At 37.1% G+C, this 17,519-nt stretch overlaps 1 protein-coding gene across 4 annotated transcripts in view; it reads right to left on the bottom strand.

Moving 5' to 3' along the window:
• Positions 1-17,519, bottom strand: part of LOC129771820 (tight junction-associated protein 1) — a 137,275-nt gene that overhangs the window by 29,246 nt on the left and 90,510 nt on the right. For 2 of the 4 annotated variants that reach the window (XM_055775878.1, XM_055775880.1), the window contains exons 3-4: positions 10,577-10,660; positions 10,295-10,496 (exon numbers count right to left, since the gene is read on the bottom strand). In XM_055775878.1, the coding sequence (XP_055631853.1) occupies positions 10,295-10,496; positions 10,577-10,660 (286 nt within the window). Of the gene's footprint in view, positions 1-10,289; positions 10,497-10,576; positions 10,661-17,519 lie in introns of those variants that run through there. The other 2 variants (XM_055775879.1, XM_055775881.1) reach the window with 2 other exon arrangements.

Genomic DNA, 17,519 nt, shown 5'->3' with positions numbered 1-17,519 from the left:
TCAGCTCAATCGGACTTAAGGGAAAGTGGCGCAAAGCGGTCAAAGATTGAGTTTTTTGAAAATCGAAAAATCACCCAATATACCTCTGACATATAAATACATAAATAAAATAAAAAAAAATATATATATATATATAAATATATATATATATATATATATGTATATATATATATGTATATATATATATATATATATATATATATATATATATATATATATATATAGATATATATATATATATATATATTTCCTTCAGAGAGCGTTGCGTGACTTATGCGCCATTCAGTATTTAAAACGGATAATTTTTATTCCGATGGGATAAATCAGGATCATTTCAGTAAAATCAGGCAAAATTTCACGTTTGTCAGGATATCAAGGGACGTGACAAAAAGTCTGGGAAATCCTGAAAATCAGGAAGGTTGGCATCTCTGATCTTAAACGACTATAAATAATGCCAAACATGACGCTCCCATCTAGAGGAAAACTCATCAAGCTTTCCTCTACACTAGTTCATTCGTACACCGTTTTCCGGGCCAATGTACGGCAGCCTGGAAAACTGGAAAAGTGGCTGTGAAGAAATATTACGTTCGTTCCATGTGCTGAAAGTGCAGCCGCATATCTTACCATCGAGAGAAACACACCGACGCTTATATACTGCCACAGGATTTCCCTCATTAAGCACAACAACACACGAATGGGCCACAACGTGCAGGACTACTGGCTTCATTTTGATTCAAAGTAACGTCGGGTGAGAGAGGGGGAAGAGACGTTAGAAGAGGGTTTATTGTTTGTGCAAACACAGAGTGCAATGTGTGGGGTTGACTGAATTGGGGGGGGGGTGGCTGAATGATTAGGTGAAGAAAATGCGAGCAGAAGGCGCTCTTTTTTGCACAATACCTACACCGAAAGGATAAGAAGGCTTCGGATCAAAGCATAATGATGACAGAGAAGGCAGTAGCGGTTTTGCCGTTGAGGTAAGGCTCGTTTAGAGTGTCGGCGAAGGGAATGAAATTTCATTCCGCATGGTGTTATGTTCATGATGTGTTATTTTTGTTATAGAGAAATTGGTGGTAAATTGGTCAACCTAAGGAATATACTTATTTACAGCTACGATTCCCATTTTCGAAAAATATTGCAGCTTACATAATTGTTGTTCATTATGACAAACGGATTTTACTATAAAATTCATATTAGTAGATTTTTCATTATAAGAAAAAAATTGCAAACACGAACATTTTTTTTATAGGGGTAAAATAGACATATCGTGCTAAATGGGATATATTTATGCGTTGTTTCATGTCCAAATTTGAAAAAATTAACTCTTTTGGCACTAGTTGTGCATAAAATTTTCTCATACTCAAAACAACAACCAAATTAAAACAAATAGTTTGGTGAGACATATTTAATCAACGGGCTAGTTCTCTCAAACTTAAATGACGATTTCCGAGCATAGAGGTGGATGGTCGTCCTTGACGTGGTAAATCGCTAATCTCTTCTCGGCCGTCTTTAGTTGCATTATGCCATTCATAAAGGGCGAACACGAAATTATTGCGACACCGAAAATGTCATGCCAATTTTCTTATAATGTTTAGAATCAAACCAAAATTTTAGGGTAGTTTTATACATATATTTACTTCAAAAATCAAAAGATAGTAAATCGATGGAGCCTTGAGTGTAAAATTGAACGCATTTTCGCTTGATGCCCTCCATCAAAGTCTTTACAGTGTCATCCGGTACCAGTTTCTCAGTTTTTTTCCATTTTCTTAACATGTCCTTCTCGTCTTTGACTGTCTTCTTGCTCTTTCGAAGTTCCCGCTTCATTATTGCCCAGTACTGCTCCACCGGGCGCAGCTCCGGACAGTTTGGCGGGTTCATGTCCTTTGGAACAAAATGGACAGAATTGGCCTCATACCACTCCAGGGCACTTTTAGAATAGTGGCATGATGCCAAATCTAGCCAAAATAGCGGAGCTTCGTCGTGCTGCTGCAAGAACGGCAAAAGGCGCTTCTCGAGGCACTCAGATTTGTAGATCTCGCCATTTACTGTGCCCTTTGTCACGAAAGGCTCACTCCTCAGTCCGCAAGAGCAGATGGCCTGCCAAACGAGATATTTGAAGGCGAACTTCGACATTTTCTTCTTCTTAAATTTGTCGTCCACATCGAACTTGCTCTTGTCGGTGAAAAACTCCAACCCCGGAATTTGCCTTAAATCGGCTTTTATATACGTTTCGTCGTCCATCACACAGCAGCCATATTTTATCAGCATCTTCTCGTAGAGCTTCCGTGCCCGAGTTTTAGCCGTCGATTGTTGCCGCTCATCGCGGTTTGGGAAGTTCTGTACCTTGTATGTATGTAGTCCAGCTCTCTTCTTTACATTCTGGACGTAGCTCTGCGACATGCCGATCTTTTTAGCCAAATCACGGCTTGAAACGTTGAGATTTGCTTCAATCATCCGCTTCACCTTTCCCTCCGTCTTTTTGTTCTCCGGTCCCGGTTTTCTTCCAGCTCCTTTGCCGTGGTCGAACGTCAACCGCTCCTGGAACCGCTTCAACACCCTGGAGACGGTTGAATGGTGAATGTTCAACATTTTTCCCAACTGCCGGTGCGACAGGTCAGGAAATTCCAGGTGTTTGGAAAGAATTTGTTCTCTCGACTCGCGTTGGTTCACCTCCATTTTCGTTGAATCGAAAAACACGACTTCGAGTTTGACAGCATGTAGACAATACACATCAATGAGCTGGTGTGCAAAATTTGGTTGATTTTTACCCAATGGTTAAAAAGTTATGCCTTGTTGAATGTGTCGCAACAATTTCGTGTTCGCCCTTTACACCTATGTTTTCGATATAGTTGAGTCAACAAATGTATTCTACAACAGTTTAAACGTTTCGACACAAGAAATTTTGTTTGCAATACAAAAATTTAGACAACATCATTGAACAACTAACTATCTTGCGTTTAATGACGCTGTAAAAAACTACATAACAGTGCTCTAAATTGGCACCACTGACAGTTGTACCAACTTAAAACAAAATAGAAATATGTTCAGCGGGAAGATTTGAAATTACACATTCCAGGTAAATATTTGATCTAATGTATAGTTTTTAGCTCGAGCAGCAACATTAAGCCGAGTGTTGTCATGATGTAATATTATCGACCACTTAATCTGGACTTTTTTCGGCGATAGCTCGCTTTAAACGGATCAACGAATAGTAGATGCAACTTACGAGCAGTATGAGTGATTTGAAGGGCTTGAACGAGCAGTATCCTCTGCGTAGAACACACTACAACACGACGCAGTTTGATCGAAACCACCCCGAATGGGTTATTTAAACTGATTGGGAACTAAACATTCCCTACGAATTAGAAACTTATTCATGTGAAATTGACGTTGATTTTGTAAACGAGTGAGAGTTTTTCCATCTGGTTTTATAGTTATGAAACACTGGAATTTTAGTTTTTTTGTCAATGTTTCGCGCTTGGACACAACAATAAACTTCAAATGACCAGTCTTATAAATGAAGATAGTTGATATATCTTACACTGTATACTTCAATTCAACCGATTTCTTACATATCTCTGGAAACTCAGACAAATTGAGTGGTTCCATAGATATGAAACGCAGTGTAGAACACGGAACTCAATGTCGTCTATGCCGGATCGCGTGGCAATGTTGCCAATTTTGCACAACTCGGTAGGAGTTGAATCGAACGGGTTACAGAATGCAAAATTGCAATCCGTTTGGATAATTATGACTCGATCGAGTTTAAGAATATAGGTTACTAGTTGATCAGTAGACAGATCAGGGATTTCTGAGGAAATTCCATTACCGATTCCCTCAGGGCGTATTCTGTCGACTCACCAAACTAAAAATGTGTGTATTTTCATTCAAAAAGAGAAAAAATGTTCATAATAAATGAATCTGTGGCGGGTTCTTGTTTAATGATTGGTTAATGCTGTTGCAATATCCATCTTGTCCCTTCAGAACGGCTGGGGGATTTTTCGTCAAAGAAACCTTTCTGACTTGCACTAGTCACATATGTTCGGAACGTTAGTGCCATTGAAGAAGAACATGGAAATATTCGTATGAACGATGTGTGTCAACGATGAATGCCAGGTTGATATTTTTTATTCGAATCACAATTTATCGTGTCAATGTGCAATCGCCTACCATGGTTCCATCAACGTTTCCGCATTGAATCTGCACACGTGCTCTCTAGCATGTGTTTTATCAGGAATGATGACAATAGCGTGATTGCTATTTTCCGAGTAGGGTAAATGATCTTGGTTTGTCCAGTCGAAAATATGATCATGGTTTGCCCACTTTTTTGAATGCTCTAATTCAGCGCTCCTGTGTCAAAAAATGTTTTTTTTTTTTGATAGATTCAGATTAAGGCCTTCGAATGTTTCGAAACATATAAATGAAATTGCCTTTTACATGATTTATAGTAGTTTGATAGTATATTTTTACGAAATCACATGTTTTAAAGGATTATAAAATACACCTTCTATTTGTGTCAATGCGCCCCTCATTCGAGCTAACTTTTAATCGACCACCAGATGATTATTTGGCACGTATTCAGACCTTTTCTGGATTACAACACTTATAAATATTGTAAACATCATGCTTGCTTACCATTTGTATCGGATTTACATAGCAAAACCATTAAATTAACGCATTTTGATGAACTCAATTCTGATCATGAGTTATCCAATTCAATAATGTTGTTTTGTCCACATGATTTCTATGGCAACCGCTTGGCGCGCTGCATTTTGTTTATGTTTGTTTATGGTGTGCTTCGCGCATAGCAGAAGTATGGTTTTTCTGTATTGATTGTGTTGAGGTGAACACTTCTAAAATGCCCAAGAAAAGGCAATATTCTGAAGAAAGCCTAAATTATGAATGAATCAATTTGATGACAGTAAACTCAAGCAATGATAAATGCAACATCTAATTGTGAATTCAAATGTTTTCATTCAAAAATGGAGATTTCTAAAACCGGACAAACCATGATTATTTTTTTGGGCAAACCATGATCAGAGGTGGTCAAACCATGATCATAATTCTTCTTTAAGGAAAATCGTTAAAAAACATAAAAATTTGAATAATTTCAACACCTTATGGTAGTATTAGCAACTAGAGACTTGGGGCTTTTCAACAAACCCAAACTCGTATCGATTATGTGTGATTTTCATGAAGAAAAATCGATTTGCATTTACTAGTTGCGTAAAAACACCCCAAATTGGACAAACCAAGATCATTTACCCTATATGTGATTTGAAGAATTTCAATAATTTATTGTGTTCATTCAAAAAAGCTTCCAGGTCGTCGGCGATGCGCCCGGCTTTAGACAAACTGAGATCACCTGCGCCTGGGTAGATGAAAGTTCGATGAAACAGACGTAGCACCTTTTGTTTATGTCTGTCATTATACAACGTAAACAAAATCGTTCTGTTTGAAAAACGAACATCGGTTGAATTATTTGAATATTGTTCATACACATATACTAAATTTGCGAATAAAAATAGGGGATGGGGGCAGTGTTGCCACACGTACAAATTTATCTGGAATGGTACAGATTTTTTCGTTGTTTTTGGTACAGATTCTGTACGGTACAGAGTACAGATTTTCGTCAACATGTACAGATTGGTACAGATTTTTTCCATTCGTGAAATTTCTTACATTTGAACATTAAGGTACTTCTACGCCGCAGTATCACTAGGTGCTGCTGATCATAAAAGCATTTACAATGCAGTTTCATAAGGACGAAATTTCTTACAAGGATCGTCTGAAAGGATTCGCGTCGGATGGTGCGACGTATGTTTTGCCCCAGATCAACAGATTGAATCGTTTGTTCCAGGCTGAAAAACCTGAATTCACGATCTTTCTCACTAATATCTGCGAAGAATCTTACGTTGTTTGAATGTCCAATGCTACTGAATACGAAGATCATTTGAAAAGCGACAAGATTTTTAAGTTGGAATATTTAAATTTTGAATTATTTTTTTGGGATTTAGAGATTCAGTACTACTCTAATTCATATTTAAATGTTTTCCTACGGCTAGTACCATAGTATATTTGAGTCCTTATATGGTAAACCATAGGATCTATGGTGAAAAATGCAGCTTCTGGTTTTTTTCACGCCATTCTCAATAGCTTTGAGACAAAAATATGGAAAAAATACTGAAAGTACATCTTACTAAAGTGTATCGATAAATATCTTTAAACAATTCATTCATCAAAAAATGTAATGATAAAAAAAATTAAATATGCGGTACAACAAAATTTAATATATTTTCTGGCATTTCGAAATTCTGAAAAAATATATAACCACTTCTGTTATAATTTTTATTTAAATGCGTTCGTATGTGTATTTTTTTCTACATGTAGTGCAATTTTTTCCTGAATGTTTAAGAGCATTACGAGACACAAACTTGATTTTATTCATCGTCTGAATTATTATTTTTATTTTCTTGAAATCGATTATTTTATTGTATTCTTGGTTTCCAATTGTAAGATTAAAATAAACAAAATAATAATAATTTGGATGTTTTTAAGTATTTTTTCCATTAATCCGAATTATCTTTCCACAAGGACTTTATTTTTTCTCACAGAGCTCTATCGTACTGCTGACTCCTATGAATTTGGCAAACCATCTAAATGCGAAGATAATCTCATATATTTCAAGATATGAGAAAAAAATCTTTGTACAGCGCAATGCTCTAAACATACCGACAAAATTTAGATATATAAAAAACAAAATTTTAATAAATATCAGAGCAGTACTGGGTCACTAAATTCAAAATAAACTAAAAATGCCTAAAGGCCAAAAAAGCAACATGTTACAACACGCAATCATGTTTTTTTCGCGTAATCCTCTTGAAACTTCAAGAAAAAATTACGCTACATGTGGAAAAACCAAACATACGAATGCATTAAAATAAAAATTGGCCAAAAGTGGGTCTCAAAGTCTTTCAAAATTTCGAAATACTTGAAAATATATATAATTTTTTTTGCACCGCGAAAAACACTCAAAAAATTCTGAAAAAAAATCACATATACCTAAAATAGACGTAGGAAGAAATTTTAATACAAACTAGAGTAGTACTGAATCTCAGAATAGAAGAAAAAATTTAAATTAAAATTAAAATAAAAATTAATTTAAATTTTTTTTAATATTTGATTTTTTGATGAAGAAAGTTCTTAAAAATATTGATCGATACATCTTAGTAAAATTGTGCTTTCAGTATTTTTTTTTCCATATTTTTGTCTCAAAGCTATTGAGAATGGCGTGAAAAAAACGAGAAGGTGCATTTTTCATCATATATCTCATGGTGTACCATATAAGGACTCAAATATATAGTACTACTGCCAAAATGTTTTATTTAGTACTCTATACAATATCTTCCATAAAGCTGACGATTTGGTTTGAGGGCACTTTTTACTCCCTTACCCAGCCAGACCGTTTGGAAATATAAAATAATATTTTTTTGTACCACGCAACACTGAAAAAAACTGAAAAAAATCACACATATCTAGAAAAGCCGTAGAAACACATTTTAACATAAATTAGAGTAGTACTGAATCTCTAAATCCCAAAAAAAAATTTTCAAAGTTTTAATATTTTTTTAGTACTTCAATTTTTGATAATTTTTTTTTTTGATAATTTTTATTGATATACCGTAGTAAGACGCACATTCAGTATTTTTTTCAAATTTTTATCTCGAAACTTTTGAGGATGGCGTGAAATAAACGAAAGAGTATGTTTTTCACTATAGATCCTATGTCAAAAAATTTCTTATTTAATATCCTTTACAATATTTTCCATACAGCTGATGATTTGGTTTGGGGGCACTTTTTACTCCTTTACCCGGCCAGGCCCTTTAAGAAAAAATAATATTCAGATTTTTTTTTGCGAAGGGCCATCCTTATTGGTATTAAATATATAGTAATCGGTACCCTGGTATAATATATAGTTTACGACATATTTTCATGTCGATTCGGAGGAGTTCAGCCACAAACACCGTGACACGAATTTTTTTTATACACTCGACAAAAAAATTAGAGGAACAGAATGCGAAGTCGGAAATCTTCAATGATTTTTGACATGCTGTAACTTCGTGAAATATTAACGCATATCGATGGGATGCACATCATTTTGAAGCTGCAACTTTCTGGTATTAGAATAGTACATATTTTTATCTTGATGTGTGGAGGTGTAGTGGGCAACGATATCGGGAAGAAATGAAAAATCGATTTTTCTTGGTTTTTTAAAGAATATTCTGGACTAACACCCTTTTTGGTTAACCAACTCAACAGAAAATCCAATTAACCTTATCAATCAGCTTTTATTTGGTTCCAAGAACGTTCCTGTAGGCCACACAGAGATATGTCAGTTTGAATGTTTGAAACTTTCTAGCCGATTTTTCAAAGTTTGGAATAAATTAGAGGAGCAATTAATCGCAAATCTACCAGAAGTACAAAATCCTACGCGACTCTCAGAATGAACGATTCGCAACTTTTGCCTTTATAAAAAATAAATCGATTCTATTGAAATTTTAAGCATCAAAATTCGTTCACAGCAATAAGAGTTACAATTTCATGAAAACGTTACATATTTTCTGGATCGGCACCCCTGACAGACGTTGTTCTACGTCAAAACATTTAAGTATGCAGTAAACCGCATGTTTCAAATTGATTCTCTTTAAGTGGACGACTTACCCCTAATTCCCCTATGGCTGGCTGGGTAACATACGAGCACGAAGCGTGCAGGCGTAGACAGTAATTGAGGTAGATAATTCGAGTCGAGAGGGCTTGGATTCACGATAATGGTATGTATTCATCAACAAATGAATGAAAGTATAATTTCCAAGGAGTAAGCAAACTTTGCATCGTTCCTTAAGAGCAAGCCTTGTAGTAATTTGTTTTCCATGTCTCGGATTGTTCAAGCAAAGCTGTAAGCTATTTCAGTCAGAGAATGCCAGGCCGGCAAACTGTCATAACGTTTGATCTAAAATAATTTGCACATTTACATAGGATACGTGAAAATTTTTAGCAGAAAATTTCAAATATTGATTGTTGAAATTATAAAATTGTTAAACTGAAGCTTAAAAAACGGCAAGCAGACAAGAGATGAAGAGATGGTTTAGTAAAATAGTTGACGAACGAAGTGTCCAAAAACTGATGCAGGAGTTCACGATTGCATCGAAACAAAATCAGATTTTTTCTCTGAAATTGTCATTTAAAACCTTTATGTTTAGTCCACAACACATTTAATCCATAAAGTTTTCCCGATATAGAGTTTTGTGTAACCGGTACACGCGTTTGATCAATACTGCACTGGACGCCTCGTCGTAATCAATGTGAAAAAATCCAACTCGCTGAAACTAAGCCAAAAATAAGTTTATCTTTCATAATGTGACGAAAAATGAGTGGTTATAACACATTCTGCATGCGCGAGAAGGTTAATTAATTAGTAAAATTAGTGTTGATGCTAACGGGGTCGGCAATCACAGAACACAACTGGTGAAAACATATGCTCCCAGCGGCGGCTTCTGAAATGAGAATGTATGTATGCATGGTTGGGTGGGTGGCAAGCATTACCGGTTCCCTTACCATCCGGGTTTTAATGAAGTTTTCTTATAAATTATATGAACTTAGGCGTTTTGCTAGCGTGTATATTAACTAAAAGAGGAAAGTGTATGTTGTGCATATCGCTACAAACGTTTTTGCATCCGTCTGGAGCAGGAAGAGGGGATGCCATTCCAGCCATTATTCCGTCGGTACGCTGTCCCGGTTTTCCTATTAATAGCAGCGCATATGAAACACCATTTGCGGGACTTCTCGCATGAAAAGCTTCCATTATTTACATGACCGAGTGCTGTTGGTGTTGGTGTGCGGTGGTTAAGACAGATGAGCAGAAAGAGTAACGAATATGTAAGGCATTATCGCCCGAGAGAAATATAAAATTAAAACATACAACGAGTAAAAAAACACTGTGGGAACCCACAGTTAGCAAAAGGGCAGCAAGAAGAAAGTAGTGCAATGAAGGGAGCTGAACCGAAAAAGAATATTCTCCCAGTGAAGTGGTTAAAACTACTATAAGGTAAACAGAGTCTTGTGTATGTGTTCGTAAAATTAATTCTACTTTCGGGCAGTGGCGCGATAGTGCACATAACGCGCTATAATAGTGACCAGCCACAGGATCCAGGAATAGGCATGGAACCATTCCGAAAATAGTGCCAACGGAAGGAGGTAGCACGAACTATGCAGCAGCAACACTTTTTCAACTACTAACACTTACCGAGTCCTCGCATTGAGTATACCATTGCGGTTGGCGGGAAGGGACACATTGGCGGTGGACTGTCGGAGGCCGGCAACACGTGGTAGGAGCTGGCAGTCGCCATCCCCACCCCACTAGTGCTGCCCTCCGAGTCCGAGTGGGAGTTTGTGTCGAGACGCATGTATGTGGCAACCTTTGACTGGATTTCAATGGGAAGCTGAAAGAAAAAATGAAGAGTATCGTATCATTTTGATCCTGGAGAATATTATATTTTAGTGTGTGGTATTTGAATCTTACCGAGGAAAGTTTTGGGGAAACGAAGCTGTCCGGTTTGCACTGCAGCAGCTGGATGGCCACACTCATGTCTGTTTTGTATCGTTCCTGTAATCAACGAGAAAAAGTTTTTCATTGAGAAGGATGGTTTACTCTCACCGCTGTCGAAAATAGCTAAATAAATACATAGTATTTTATTATGGAGTATTTTATTATTTTAGATTCCTGTGCGATGTTCAGAAGTTTTTCAGCATTATTTTGATACTGTTTTTTCAAGGTGGCAGAAAAGACAAACAAACTCAACAATCTGGAAAAGCGATCAAATAAAGGTTTGGCATAGATAGAATTCAGTTCGACTTTTCCTGACCGACAAGACGATATATGTGTGGAATTATTCGAATTTCATACAACACCATGTCCTGGATGTATTTATTATTTCAACTAAAAAACCGGTACCCAAACATTTAGAATGCGTGCGGAAGCTCACGGGTAACAGAGACCACAATCAAGACACATTTCAATCTAAAGCCGAAAACAAAAACACGACCCGAAATACGAAGATACGTTGTTAAATCAGAAATCCAGCTCAGCATAATCAGCATGAACAAATTCCATTGATAAATATTAATTGAATTGAATGTGAATTAGCAATTAGATCATTTGGTAATCTTTTTAACATTGCAATCATCGGAGTCGGAACATTTTGATAGTGTTTTGGGTCCAGTTCCACCCAATAGAAAAGTTTCAACAAAAGCAAAGCCCAAATTCCACTTGAAGGGAATTGTCATCCGAAAAATCAGTCTTATGAAAAAATCGTGGAATCGAGTAGCAAAACCCGCGGCTTAAAATTACGTTCTCTGTCTCATAAGTCACAATATTGTAAAGTTAGGTAATTCCTCCCAAATAACGAATCGTAATTTGTTCCTGGATTCCTGGTTCCTGGATTCATCGAATCGAAAACCGAATAGACACATTTGAATTTGTCCCATTTCAAAATAATCTATGCTTTATAATGAGTGTGTTTACCTATGGAAGCAATGGTGAAAATTTTAAAACATAAAAAAATCCGATGGCACACGTTTTGAGGGAGGCACAAGTAGCAAACCTAAAAGTCATTAGTGAACTTCTGTTAAAAACACATCAACGGAAGTGTTTCCTAATTCAAATTGCCACAAGTGATAGAGAATAGATTTATGGAAAGGGAAGATAATTAAGGATTGATCAACTTGGGTCACGAACCGTTCAGGAAAGGTGCCATCAGTTAAATATGAGTTACTTCCAGCCGCTCAAACTGAGAAGAATCGTCATGGAAAATCAATATTGACATTATTTGATATGTATGGGCCCAACATGAAAAAAATGAAAGGATGGTGCCCAAGACATGACCGTTAACAAACGTAGGACTACGAAATTATTGCCGGAGAGAACAAATATTATAAAAAATAAGGAATGAACTCTTTTTTTTATCCCATTTATTTATTTATCAGGCTCATTAGCATTTTATCTGTAACAGAGCCGGGTTTTTATCGTGTACATGTACATATGTTTATGTTTCTATAAATTGTAAATTACACAGTAGAAATAGTAGCCATTTAGGCGTTAGGTTTTCTGTTCCATTACATTATGGTAAATTACGCTCTAGTAGCCATTTCGGCGTAAGGGTATTCTATCTGTTCTTCCATTGTTCAGCAGACCGGACAGCGGAGACAGTTGATATTGATCATTATTGGGTTATTTATAGAACAGCAGCCCGATGTTTCTTGCAGAGCAGAGCAGTTGTATGGATGAATCGATCTTTGTTCCACCGTGGATCGATCTCCATAGCTGATGATGGTTGCGTGGACGTAGTTCTTCTATAACAACACAAAGATGGTCAATTGAGGGCCCTGAGTTTGAACTCACGATCGATCGCTTAGTAAGCGAACGCGTAACCAAGTGGCTACGAAGACCCCCAAATGAACTCTTTAGTACAACAAATTCATATTTACCCCCAGTTTTCCAGTGAAGAACACCGCTGGAACCTTTCAACGAACCTTCTTCACATTCCGCTTGAAATTCACTGCACTTTGCCGCCTCATTTAACACTATATTTCCCAAGGAAGTCATTTTGACTGCTTTTAAATTTCAATTTGAAAAACAACTATGTATTAGGCTGTCAAAAACGTCCTGCGGTATTTCCGCGAGGTGTCGTTGTAAGTGCGTAGTTCTAGTTGTATTCATTGTATCGAGTCATACTATATCTTGTTGGAAAGGAATTTTTGCGCTTTATAATATAGTCCTTGACAGTGTTTTGTTTGGTTAAGTCGTTCGTGAGTTATAGTGTCGCAAATATGGAGCAAAATAAAGAGAAAATCCGACATACTTTACAGTACTACTATGACAAAGGCAAAAATGCATCTCAAGCTGCCAATAAAATTTGTGCAGTTTATGGACCCGATACAGTTTCCATTTCCACTGCACAACGATGGTTTCAACGTTTTCGTTCTGGTGTAGAGGTCGTCGAAGATGCGCCACGCTCCGGAAGGCCTGTCGTCGAAAATTGCGACAAAATCGCTGAATTAGCCGAGAAAGACCGGCATAGTAGCAGCCGTAGCATCGGCCAAGAGCTGGGGATAAGTCATCAAACCGTTATTACCCATTTGAAGAAGCTTGGATTCACAAAGAAGCTCGATGTATGGGTGCCACACACGTTGACGCAAAAAAAAACATCTTTGACCGTATCGACGCATGTGAATCGCTGCTGAATCGCAACAAAATCGACCCGTTTCTGAAGCGGATGGTGACTGGCGATGAAAAGTGGGTCACTTACGACAACGTGAAGCGCAAACGGTCGTGGTTGAAGCCCGCTGAAGCGGCTCAGACGGTGGCCAAGCTCTCATTAACGGCCAGGAAGGTTCTGCTGTGTGTTTGGTGGGATTTTCAAGGAATAATCTATTATGAGCTGCTTCCTTATGGCCAAACGCTCAATTCGGACCTGTACTGCCAACAACTGGACCGCTTTAAGGTAGCACTCATGAAGAAGGGGTCATCTTTGATAAACAGAGGCCGCATTGTCTTCCATCAGGACAACGCCAGGCCACACACTTCTTTGGTGACACGCCAGAAGCTCCGGGAGCTCGGATGGGAGGTTCTTTTGCATCCGCCGTATAGTCCGGACCTTGCACCAAGTGACTACCACCTGTTTTTGTCCATGGCGAACGAGCTGGGTAGTCAGAAGTTAGCCACAAAAGAGGCCTGTGAAAATTGGCTATCCGAGTTTTTTGCCAATAATGCTTCTATAACAGGGGTATTAGTTGTTGGCATCTCGTTGGGAACAAGTCATCGAACAAAACGGCGCATATTTGACTTAAAACAGATGATTGTAACTAATTTTATGAACAAATGAAAATTCAAAAAAAAATACCGCAGTACTTTTTTGACAGCCTAATATATAATGCCGCATGTTTTTTTTTTGAATATTGTGACTTTTTGTATAACATATAAACACGTTTGCTTATAATTGCAGTTACCTGCCCCTCTTTCATTTTCGGTACATACATATGTGTTATACCTATATTGTCCAAGAGCAGTCATTTTGACTGCTTGGTAATTTTAGATAATCAAATGACTCTCACTATTGAATCGAGTGAATTTCTTATACGAACAGTACGGTTTTGTATTGAAATGACAGTTTTCATTATTTTTCGAGAACCATCACATGATAAATGGTGAATTGTGGACATGGGTGTATATATGATAAGTTTCAATTTCTGTAAATCAATGTGCTCAAAAATGGTGTTGGACTCTGAAGCAGAAACATTTGAAAACACCTTTTAGAGGACGGAAACCGATGGTATTGTGTGGTCAAAATTTGACGAAGGTGATATTCCTGGAAGGCTACCATCTACTTTCAAGGGTGTGAAAGGGTCGTCAGGCTGCGCAAGAAAGAACATTGTGTCAGATAATATTATCAGTGCATTCTCGTTGAAAATAGATAACAATATTGTCAAACATATTGAGAAGTGCACAGCAGATGAAGGCTGCCAAAATTTGTGGAACTATTGGACAACAGTAATACCGGAAATACATACATATATTACGGTTTTATATGCTCGTGGAACTTACAAGGTATAAAAAAATAGAACTGGTTTACCAAAGCGGGATCCCATGTTTTTTAGAAAAATTATGGCCACAGGAAAGCTCTAGCAAATCATACGATTTATTCGCTTTGACAAAATAAATAAAAAAGGAGACGCCTACAAACAAATAAATTCACCTCGGTTCCGGAAATATGGGACATCTTTATTGAAAAAAGTCAGGCTTGTTATTTTCAACTAAAATAGAACAGTTGATTAAAAATTATTTCCATCATAAGCCAGGTGCAGGTTTACACTGTATATGCCAAAAATTTTGTTTCAATTCGCAGAACAGTTTTTTATTGAATACAAAGCAGCAAGACAAAAAAATCATCTGAATATGAACACGCACAAAGATCAACTGCAAAATTATCAGATGTAAATCATTCCAACAAACGCTAAATTTGTCAAATACGACTTTGCTGCATCTATAAAAAAAAATACAAATGATAATGAAAAAAAAAATCAAAAGTATGCTTGCGGGAGATTTACACATAAAAAGATTTCCACTCTCCTTTGTAAAAAAAATGTACAAATAATAATGCATTTTTTTTCTCCCAAGTGAAATATTTTATTTCATTGTTGATATTTACTAATAACTCGACATATAACTGTAAACAAGATAAAAAGCTATTGAAAATTTATTTAAAACCAATTTCTTTACATATTATTTATTCTTTTGCAAATCAGTCATTTTGACTACTTTTGGGCAATCTAGGTATATATAAAGTTTCAGTCTTTCTAGTGTTAATTAGCAAATAATCATCGGATTCACGGAAAGAAAAATAATCGATTTGAAATTAAGTCACTAATACGTCTGAAAACACTCCCAAATTTAGTCTAGTTTAGTTTATTTATCTAATCAATCCAGCGTAGACTACATAGAATGCATCAATATAATAAAATAAACATGATTCGACTTAGCTCTCTCCCGGTAAAAAATATGAAAACCAATTCGCTTCTTATCACATCGGACATTACTTAAGAATGCATCGAAATTTTACACATAACTTTGTCTAAGTTGCCCTGAAAAGGACCGATTAGAATTGTAAAACCAGTTGAAGTTGGCTGAACCAAAAATTAATTCTCTCTCCCTCACGACAGTAATACGACGAACACAAGAATAATGAGCAAGAATAACTTTTTTTTGGTACATAACAGCTATCGTGACGGTTGTTTTGACGTAGGACTACGTTTTACATTAAGGGTGCCAAATCAGAAAACAGGTCACGGTTTTATGAAAAAAAGTTAACGTTAATAACTATTTTATTCATTTAGTCTGTATATGGTTTAAATTGATGAAAATTGGAAGCATTCCCATTTCTCCATACATTTGTTATGTCAATTTGTGTGCTTTCCCGAACAGAGCTGTCAATAACGGGCAGCTTCTGCAGCCGCTAGAATAGAAACAACGAAGGGGGATAGCGAAAAGAGAATAATTGCGACGTAAACTCCACCCTTGCATACTAAGTAAGCTGTAAGCTGTTTCGTTTTTCCCTCGAGCTGTGAACGCTAGCGAATATTTCACTTGAAGTGCATCTGGCATTATAATTAACAGAAAACATGACAAAGCAGGCGAAAAATTGAGCAGTCCTACGTCCTAAGCGGTCGTGTCTCGGATACAACCCCTCGATTTTTTTAGTTGGCTTACACACGGTCACAAGCGATTATAAGTTTGTTTCTTTTTTTTTATTTAAATCGTTTATTTTTACAGGCTCAGTTACATAGGTTTAAAGGAGCCGAACTCCTTACTGTATTGTTACTAGTATATATACATTTTTCCTTAATTCTAATGTTAATAATATAGGAAACCGATTACTCGCGGTCAACTCGAGTTTAGAAGGGTGACATATTTTCTTCAGGAAAAGGAGGGGATATGAGGATATGTTGACAATGATCACACTCACACACTCAATCACACTCATCACACTCAATTCTTAAACCTATCTTATATCTAATATGTATTTACATTTCATCTTATCCTTAAGAAGGGATCCGATCTCTCACAAAGGAAAAGGAAAAGGAAAAACTAAGGGTATAAGGACAATCACACACGAAGATCGATAGCTTTAAGTAATACATATATTTGGGACATGTAATCAAGGTCTAACCGAGCCAACACGTCTCTCACCGGCATCATGGGCTGCCTTCCTCGGGCCCGAAGGGTGACTACTAAATTCGATCTGGCGACAAGATACAGCTCGCACGACCAAACAACGTGCTCGATGTCGTGGTAACCTTGGCCACAAACACAAAGATTGTTGTCGGCAAGAGAGAGATGAACCATGGTTTGAGGCTAACCTTAGGGATAATCGAGTGGAGCCACCGGCCCAATTCATCTTCGTTCCATTTGCGTTGCCAGTTAACTATGGTATTTTTGCGGACTAAGGAATAGAATTCATTGAAGGCGATTTGACGCTGATAAATATCGCCTTCAATTGCACCTACCTTTGCTAATGAGTCAGCCCTCTCATTACCCAGAATTGAGCAATGTGAAGGGACCCAGACAAAGGTAATGACATAACAGATTCTGGATAAAGCACTCAAAATTTCTCGTATTCTCTCAAGGAAGTACGGCGAGTGCTTTTCCGGCCTCACTGAACGGATAGCTTCGACAGAGCTAAGACTATCCGTTACAATGTAATAGTGTTCAATAGGTCGTGAGGCGACGCTGTCCAGCGCCCAGTGTATTGCTGCCAATTCAGCAATATACACTGAGCAAGGATTCTGAAGACTGTGGGAGGTGCTAAAAAATTCGTTGAACACTCCAAATCCTGTGGACTCATTCATAGAGGACCCATCAGTAAAGTACATATTATCACAATTGATATCCCCATACTTTGCATCGAAGA

The sequence above is a fragment of the Toxorhynchites rutilus genome, chromosome 2 (genome assembly GCF_029784135.1).
Source record: "Toxorhynchites rutilus septentrionalis strain SRP chromosome 2, ASM2978413v1, whole genome shotgun sequence".
NCBI lineage: Eukaryota > Metazoa > Arthropoda > Insecta > Diptera > Culicidae > Toxorhynchites > Toxorhynchites rutilus.
Note: the sequence above shows the minus strand (reverse complement) of the source record. Positions and strands in the feature narration are given on the sequence as shown.